Source organism: Arachis hypogaea, chromosome 1 (genome assembly GCF_003086295.3).
Source record: "Arachis hypogaea cultivar Tifrunner chromosome 1, arahy.Tifrunner.gnm2.J5K5, whole genome shotgun sequence".
Classification (NCBI taxonomy): Eukaryota; Viridiplantae; Streptophyta; class Magnoliopsida; order Fabales; family Fabaceae; genus Arachis; species Arachis hypogaea.
In genome coordinates this window covers 32,372,113-32,381,061 of record NC_092036.1, presented here as the reverse complement: position 1 = coordinate 32,381,061, position 8,949 = coordinate 32,372,113, and the positions used below count along the sequence as shown (strand labels likewise).

Genomic DNA, 8,949 nt, shown 5'->3' with positions numbered 1-8,949 from the left:
TTAGAGTTTAGGTTTCAGAGTTCAGTGTTCAGGGTTTAGGTTCAGAGTTCAGGGTTCAGGTTCAGGGTTTAGGGTTTAGGGTTTAAGGTTTAGGGTTTAGGTTTTAGGGTTTTAGGGATTTAGGGTTCATGGGTTCAGGGTTCATTGTTTAGTGTTTAGGGTTTAATGTTTAGGGTTTAGGGTTTAGGGTTCTGGATTTAGGGGTTCAGTGTGTTTCTACCTTTTCGATTCGCCCAGTGTATTAATTTCGGTTCACTATGTTCTTTTGGATTATAAATATATTCGTAAATATAGTGATTGCAATCACTAAGAACCTGGAATAAAACAGCAGCCACACAGTTCCAATAGATACATATATACATTGATATTAAGAATAGTTATATACATTAACATTGACATATATACATTTGAAAGAAGCATTGTTTGCATTGTTTGATACATACATTGACATAGATACATTTGTAGTATGCATTTTTTGCTCTTTAAACAAGTTAAACAAAATATTGTTAATTACAACTAGTATATACTATTTGCTATCTAAATCCCCAGATGTGTATTTACAATAAGGGCTGGAGAGGAAAGCAGAAGGCTTGGTGAGTCTTATTGCTTCAGATTCTGAAATCACTTGGTCTCTAATTTTGTTCATTTCATGAAACAGAAAATATGGACCATATTGGTATCTGGAGTCATCAATTTCTTTCTGTATTTCAATTGAAATGAATTAGTTACATAAGAAATGAACCCAAATGAAATAAGAACAATATCATTCAAACCCCTAATCATACTGCAAAAAATGCAATTACAATAACCCTATATCCTGAACACATTAAATATCAAGTAAATCAATATCACATTAAGTAACAACAAATTTAATTCAAAACCCTAGTTATACTGTAAAAATAGAATCACAGTAACCCTAAACCGAAACAAATTAAAAGGAGGTCACCGAATTGAAAAACATTCACTTGGTGAATCAAAATTATAAGAGCCACCGAACCGAAAAACATTCTCTTGGTGAATCAAAATTATATGAGCTAACGAACCAAAAATTTTATATGTGGTGAATAAATGGTGATCAATTTTCAATCAACAAGAATAGTATTTTCTGCATGGAAAACAACTATTGAACAGAGTAACAACCAACTTTAAAGCTCTAGTTACAGTATCAACTTAACTGAATGAAATAAGAAAAGCAAGAAGTTTATTAATTTAGAAAGTACTTACTTGTGTCCAAACTTTATATTTATATCTCTTGCTGATCTTTATTTTTTGTGGATCTATTGTTTCCAGCCATTTCATTACAAGTATTCCACAATCATAGCTAAGCAAGAAATGAGTACAATACGATCATTAGTATATAAAATAAAACACATTAAAAATAGCACTACAGAAGAGAAAGATTCTTACCTTGTACGTTGACCATTCAATGGGATATACTCTGCTTCCTCTCCCAGTGGATCTTTTATTAAGGGTTCCGCCCCAGCGTACACCCTTATCTGGGAAATTATTAAACTCTGAAAGGGACAAAAAAAGTAAATAAACAAAACCAACAACAGTGAACCAAACTCCTCTTATGTACAGAATAATTTCAATAATTTACAAGAAAATAACTTACAACAAATTTGTTTATTTCCTATCACGAATCAGGTATTTCTTTTGGCTTCTTGTTGATAGGGTCAAGGATATAGAATTTCTTATTGTTTACATCAGCAATCCACAACCACCAATGTCTTCCATTGTAAATTGGGATAAATAGCTGAAGTTTCGGAAAATTATAGAATATTTCAGTGGAAACAATAGCAAACAAGATAATTATCAAAGAATTGTAAATATTACAACTTACAAATGGATGGAATGCAAGTTTTCTTTTGTCAATAAACTGCCAGTGGTGCTCATACTGCTGAACATTAAAACTGTGGACTTATTTTTTGTGATCTTATCATAGTACTTGTCGTCATATGTTCCCACGATAAAATTCTACAAAATCAACATCAGTTAAATCATATTTCACCGAACCGAACAAAAATCATATGCTGAATAAAACGTGAAAAACATTCAATCTTCAAGAGAAAAGTTTTCTTAATCCAAAAGTACTCAAAAGAAGACATAAGAATCAGGTGAACCAATATTAACATTCTCACTGAACCGAAAAGTAATAAGCAGTGAATAAGAAATTTACTTACCACAATATCCATCGGCACAATGTATATTTGTTCTTGATACCATTTAGCTTTTATTTCATTCAGAATCAAGCTGTGTATACTAACCACTACAGGATGAAAATTTATGAGACATACTATATAAGAGTGTTTAAAAAAATTATTGATGTTAACACAATTGGCAAAGAATTTTACCACGGCATGCACTTGTTCTCCGGGCTTTAGAGACATGAAATATTCTCTTAATCCCTCGTAGTGTGCCTCATGTTTCAAGACAAATATTGGTTCATATTCATTGGTACCATCTTTTGTCTGTTTTACTTGTGTCATCCAATGATAACACTTATCAATCAGCTCGGGGGTGATTTTTGTCTTTTTTGTGGGGTTTTGTAAACTTGAGCCGCTGGTAAGGTTGGTTTTGAAGATGTTCCTTCAGCAAATTTTAATGCTGCTTCCACTCCAACTTCTACAACCGCCTTTGCTAGGATTTCAAGCTGTGAATCACTCTCTTAAGAGGGCTGAGTTGGTTGAGATGCTGGTGGACTTATTCCAAGGCTAAAGAAAGGCCTTTCATATTCCCTTTCCCTGGGTTGAGCAGCACTACAGGATGATAGATATTTAACAATGACATTAAACAAAAATGATATTTAATCAATATAGTGAACCGAAATCCAAACAAATAGTGAACCAAAATCCAATATAACAGTGAATCGAAATGATATTAAACAAAAATGATATTAAAGAAAAGCAAGTAACATACATGTCAAATGATGACAAGATTAGAGTTTCTTTTTCTGATTGTCGTGCCACCGGAGGTTTTTTTGATTGTTCTTCATCAGAAACTTGATAGACATCGGTATCCTTGAAAAATTGTTCAATAACAGAGCTTGTAATAGACCCCGTAACACCCTGCTTGTTGGGTTCTAGAGGGCAGCTATAAGAAACAAAAAAGAGTCCAAAGACAATAACACATTGAATTCATTTCTGGTTTCAACCGAACCATAGTTAAACCATGTATAAGCAGTAAACATTATGGATATTTATATAAGCAGTAAAACTTACACATCAGCAGGTACTTCTTATTTGGATTGTTGCTTTGTTGGTTCTTCACACGGCTCTTCCAGAGGTCTGGTTCATTAAACAGTAAACATTTCTATAATTATCCCAAACTATTATCATATTTAATAATGATATTTAACAGAAACTACACTAATAATTATAGTGAACCGAAAACCAAATTTATACTGAACCAAAACCTAAACACACAGTGAACCGAAATTATATTAAACAAAAGTGATATTAAAGAATTTAATGTTTACACATTAACAGGTGCTTCTTGTTCTGATTCTTGTTGCACCGGTGGTTCTTGGGCTTGTTATTCTTGTTCTTTTGCAGGGTTGTTGCATTAAACAGTAAAGATTTCTATAATTATCCCAAACTATTATCATATTTAACAATGATATTTAATAGAAATTACACTAATAATTATAGTGAACCGAAAACTAAACTTATACTGAACCAAAATCTAAACGCACAGTGAACCAAAATTATATTAAACAAAAGTGATATTAAAGAATTTAATGCTTACACATTAACAGGTGCTTCTTGTTCTGATTATTGTTGCACCGTTGGTTCTTGGGCTTATTGTTCTTGTTCTTTTGCAGGACTGTTGCATTAAATAGAAAACAGTTCAATAACAACTATTAAAATTAATAAAAAAATTTTATCTGAAACTTACCCTTCATTAGAAACTTCATACACATAGTCATCTTTTATTAAGTCTTCAATTATAGAACTCGTTAGAGATACTGTAACACCCTGCTTTTCAGCTTCTTGAGGGCAACTGTAATAAGCAGAAGAGAGTCTAAAGACAAGAACAGATTGAATTCATTTCTGGTTTCCTCTTGTGGTGAATTATATAAGCAGTAAACATTGTGCAAGATTCATGTGGTGAATAAATATTTATTAACTTACTCATTATTAGATGTTTGTTGTGTTTCCTCTTGTGGAGGAACATACATGAAGTCATCCTTCATCAACTCTTCCTGAACTGAACTTGGAAGAGATAATGCAAAAGGAGGTCTAAAGAATGTAAACAAAAATAAAGTTAATGTTGAATAATTAGAATAATTAGAATTTGTTTTGAAAAATAGGAATTTGCACATTGAAACACTCACATTTCTAAAGGTTCAGAATGAGTTTGTTGTTGAAACTCAATCACTTGTACTTCAGATTCAGGTGTAGCTCTAGTGACATTTAAACACAATTTACTTTTGATTAATTAAACAAAAATTATTAACTAAATTTAAAAGAGTAACATAAATATGTTTAACTTACACTCGTGGAGTTTTAGACGTCTTTCTTGAGAAGATTATCTTTTTTCTATAATATTTGATCGGGCTCTCCGGTGTATTTTTTCTAAAAAAAAAATAACAAATTAAAATTAGAAACTAAGATTAAAATCATATGTCTAAAAAGACATTAAATTCATTTTTGTGCAACCACCGAACCGAAAATACAATATGCAGTAAATCAATTTACCTGATATTGCTTGCAGCATCTACAGAAGGTGTAAAGCTTCCTTGTGTCTGTAAGACTTGCTCACTATCAATATTTACAGTTGGCACCCTAAGCAATATAAATAAATATTAGTAATTGAGTTTAGAGAAATTAGAAAAGGTTGTAGCAAAAGTATGCCAAGTAAGAAAAAGAATTCGGGAATAATAAACTAAATCTTACGTCTAAGAGAAATCATTTTGTCCCTGTGGAGAGTCAAACTGATCCGGAGCAATGTTTCTTGACTGAGCTCCATCATTTCTTTTTTTTTTATCTTTTCTCCATTATTATCTCCAATGCACGTTTTCTTTTTTCGGCAGCATTGTCTTTTTCTTGTTCAGTTCTGAAAGTTCATTAAATAAGTATCAAGAAACCTAAAATCTAAGTATCAGTAAAAGAAAATATGATTCAAGAAACTTACTCCTTCTCAGGTTGGGTTGGTGTTTTTATCGCTCTTTCTGGTTGTTTTCTTCTTTTTATTATGGGTGTTTCTCAATTTCATTTTCTCTGTAAAATAGATAAACACATTGAATTTATACCGGAAACAAGACACTAACGATGAAGTAAACCAAACCCAAAGATAACACCGAACCGAAATAAATTAAACTACTAAACCGAAATATAGAAGCCCACCGAACCGAAAATAGATATATATGCAATAAAAAAATATACTTACTCGTTTTGGGATTCGCTTGTGCTCTCTGAATCTATAGGCACATGCTTTGTTTTTTTTGTTTGTTTTTTAACAACCTTCAATGGTTGTTTTCTTTTCTTTGTTGTGGTTTTTTTATTTCTTCTTCTCTACAATACATAAGAAAAATTGCATGAGAATAAATTTAAGCAAATACAAATTAAATGAAATTGATATGAAAATTAAACTTACTGGTTTTTAGATTCAGATTTGGAAAGTCTTTCCTCTTCTGAAGAAGAATCCGTCTCAACATTTTTCTTTTTTATTTTCTTTTCTTTTTCTTTTTTCTCCAAGTTACTTTTTTTTGTTTTTTTTTTCTTTTTTTGCTTTTTGTACAAAAGTCCCTAAAACAGAAACAAGGTCTCAATTAATTAATCATCAAAATAACAAATTAACAATTTGGTGAACCGAATAAAGTAATCCTACCGAATCGAAAAACATTCATATGGTGAACTAAAAACATTCGTATGGCAAAAAATAATTAACAACTATTTATTCATCAAGAAAAATATTTCTTAATGCAGTAACATTCAAATGAACAAAACTAACAATTGCAAGTAGGACAAATAATTTAATTATAACCTAAAAGCATTTCAAAGCAAATTTTTCAGGGAATTATAGTATAGTACTTACCAATGATTGTGTTGTTTCGGATGAAATTCGTTCAATGATCTTTTCCTTTGTCCAATAGGCCATCCATGATGTAAGAGGAGCATCGGGTGCAAATGGGTGGGGGAACTTTGTTTCATGGAAGTATATCAACATTAATACAAAGACACGGCCATCAACAGACTATTTGTTCCCCTCTCTCTTGTTTTCAACTCCTTTCATTTAGAAGTTGAGAACATGCTTTGCCTAATCCCATTCCCTAATATTATCCACATGAAAGATCGGGGGCTTGTGGATTAGGGAGGCCACACTTACCATTGTGGGGGAGCAAGAAGCACTTTTGTATGAAGACAACAAAAGTCCTCTTGAATTTTTTCTGGTTCTCCTCGCCTTCTACATCCATATCCAGCACATTTTTTGCCAAAGTTGCCAAGGAAATATTTTTGACACTGTCAAATATTTCGTTCTCTGCTGGATTCAGCTTGCTGTAATTAACCTTTTCAGGAAAAAGATTCTCTACAATATTTTAATAGCAAAAATAAGACAAAAACGGCCATTTTAATTATCCAAACACCAATGAACTGAAAATAAGCAGTAAGTGGAAAATATATTACCTCCATTGTTTATGCCGAGGGCAGCTGCTACCTTCCGAGGAGTTATGTTTATTGTCCCCTGTAGAGTTTTCAAGCATCCTCTCTCTATATCAAACCGATCAATCAATTCTACCAACATTGTATTGGATACGTTCATTTCTGGCACATGAGGCAGACCACCAAATCCTATTTGTTCCACAATTTCTTTCTTTTCTTGACTCATTTTCCTATACACTGTTGCTATTGTCCTTGTTTGGCATCTGCAATAGTGAGTTTTCTGCAAGTTTTAAAACAAAATGTGAGTATATATTTATAATACAAAATAGATATTATTCAAATGAAAGTGGATAAATATATTTAAGTTGCTTACGTTATAGTGTGCCTTCTCTTTCATTGTTGCCATATTCTTGTTGTGTTTTGCTGTAATAAAAAAATTTGGTCAATATGTCATTCAATAAAAAACTTATTTAATATATTAACAACCCACCGAACTGAAAATCCTTCATGCACAAAACCAAAATCACAAAGGCCACCAAATCGAAAAACGTTCATTTTGTTAAAATAAATCATTATCGATTTTCAAACAACAAGAATAGTGTTCTTCAATGGAAAATAAGTACTGAAGATAGTAACAGAGCTCTAATTAAACTATCCAAACCAATAAGAACAAGAAACAATATCTTAAAGCCCTAGATATGTCTCTAATGTGAATTGTTTTAAACAAAACTTATTCAATACATCAACAACCCACCGAACCGAAAATCCTTCATCCACATAACCAAAATCACAAAGGCCATCGAACCGAAAAACGTTCATTTTGTTAAAATAAATCATTATCAATTTTAAAACAACAAGAATAGTGTTCTTCAATGGAAAATAAGTACCGAAGATAGTAACAGAGCTCTAATTAAACTATCCAAACCAATAAGAACAAGCAACAATATCTTAAAACCCTAGTGATGTCTCTAATATGAATTGTTTTAAACAAAACTCATTTAATACATCAACAACCCCCGAACCGAAAATCCTTCATGCAAAGAACCAAAATCACAAAGGTCACCGAACCAAAAAAACATTCATATTGTTAATAAATCATTATCAACTTTCAACCAATAAGAATATTGTTCTTCAATGGAAAATAAGTACTGAAGATAGTAATAGAGCTCTAATTAAACTATCCAAACCAATAAGAACAACCAACTATATCTTAAAGTCCTAGTTATGTCTCTAATGTGAATTGTTTTAAACAAAACTCATTCAATACATCAACAACCCACCGAACCGAAAATTCTTCAAGCACAGAACCAAAATCACAAAGGCCACCGAACCGAAAAAACATTCATTTTGTTAATAAATCAATATCAATTTTCAATCAACAAGAATAGTGTTCTTTAATGGAAAAGAAGTACTGAAGATAGTAACAGAGCTCTAATTAAACTTTCCAAACCAATAAGAACAACCAACTATATCTTAAAGCCCTAGTTATGTCTCTAATATGAATTGTTTTAAACAAAACTCATTCAATACATTAACAACCCACCGAACCGAAAATCCTTCATGTACAGAACTAAAATCACAAAGGCACCGAACCAAAAATCCTTCATGCACAGAACCAAAATCACAAAGACCACCGAATTGAAAAGCGTTCATTTTGTTAATAAATCATTATCAATTTTCAATCAACAAGAATAGTGTTCTTCAATGAAAAATAAGTACTGAAGATGCTAACAGAGCTCTAATTAAACTATCCAAACCAATAAGAACAAGCAACTATATCTTAAAACTCTAGTTATACTGTAAAAATCATTCACAATAGTTCAATAAACTAAATGAAACAAATCAAACCAGTAGAACTGAAATAAAATTAGGCGAAATGCAACATTGTAAGATTTTAAATGAATAGTAGTTTTCTCATACCTTTTGTAGTATTTGTTGCTGTTTTCGTTTGTTTCTGGTTGTTGCTTGCGAAATCTTCTTCTGATTCGTTCGCAACAGTGATTTCCGCAAAGAATGTGATTGAAGTTTTAATGATGTTCAGAGAGATTCGATTAGGATATTGGTTTCGTGTTGAAGATATAACGTTCGTTCATAATGAAGTGCGAATAAAAAAAAAAGGCATTTTCTGTGTAGCAATCCTGTAAAGAATAACTGTATAAATTAAATTCTTTCAAAATATTTGTAACTAAAAATAATAGTTTATTCAGTATTTTATTAAAAAAATGAAGGAAGAGAATAAAAGACACTCCCTGTTTGTGTTTGTTGGGTGCAGTTATCATTGAATTCAACTAATTTTCTGTGAAGGACGAAGAAGCTCGTGCTCTCGTCTATGGTGGCTTCGCCA

The 8,949-nt window shown here is 31.7% G+C and overlaps 1 protein-coding gene and 3 long non-coding RNA genes across 4 annotated transcripts; all 4 read right to left on the bottom strand.

The window, feature by feature from the left end:
* Window positions 1–560: 560 nt before the first annotated feature.
* On the bottom strand, window positions 561–1,754 carry LOC112770736 (uncharacterized). Its single transcript, XR_003186836.3, has 4 exons — window positions 1,616–1,754; window positions 1,408–1,514; window positions 1,225–1,321; window positions 561–700 (listed from the first exon to the last, which is right to left on the bottom strand). It is a non-coding gene; the product is annotated as an uncharacterized lncRNA (long non-coding RNA).
* An 86-nt stretch (window positions 1,755–1,840) lies between these two features.
* Window positions 1,841–2,495, bottom strand: LOC140173456 (uncharacterized). The gene is made up of 3 exons (XR_011862336.1): window positions 2,355–2,495; window positions 2,184–2,269; window positions 1,841–1,977 (listed from the first exon to the last, which is right to left on the bottom strand). It is a non-coding gene; the product is annotated as an uncharacterized lncRNA (long non-coding RNA).
* A 2,422-nt stretch (window positions 2,496–4,917) lies between these two features.
* LOC140173454 (uncharacterized) lies at window positions 4,918–5,516 on the bottom strand. Its single transcript, XR_011862333.1, has 3 exons — window positions 5,392–5,516; window positions 5,137–5,222; window positions 4,918–5,058 (listed from the first exon to the last, which is right to left on the bottom strand). It is a non-coding gene; the product is annotated as an uncharacterized lncRNA (long non-coding RNA).
* Window positions 5,517–5,593: 77 nt separating this feature from the next.
* LOC112801478 (uncharacterized) lies at window positions 5,594–8,883 on the bottom strand. Its single transcript, XM_025844235.3, has 5 exons — window positions 8,526–8,883; window positions 6,979–7,028; window positions 6,630–6,885; window positions 6,040–6,531; window positions 5,594–5,750 (listed from the first exon to the last, which is right to left on the bottom strand). The coding sequence occupies exons 2-4, from the start codon at window positions 7,009–7,011 to the stop codon at window positions 6,281–6,283; spliced, it is 540 nt and encodes a 179-aa protein (XP_025700020.1). The 5' UTR covers window positions 7,012–7,028; window positions 8,526–8,883; the 3' UTR covers window positions 5,594–5,750; window positions 6,040–6,280.
* Between the last annotated feature and the right edge of the window lie 66 nt (window positions 8,884–8,949).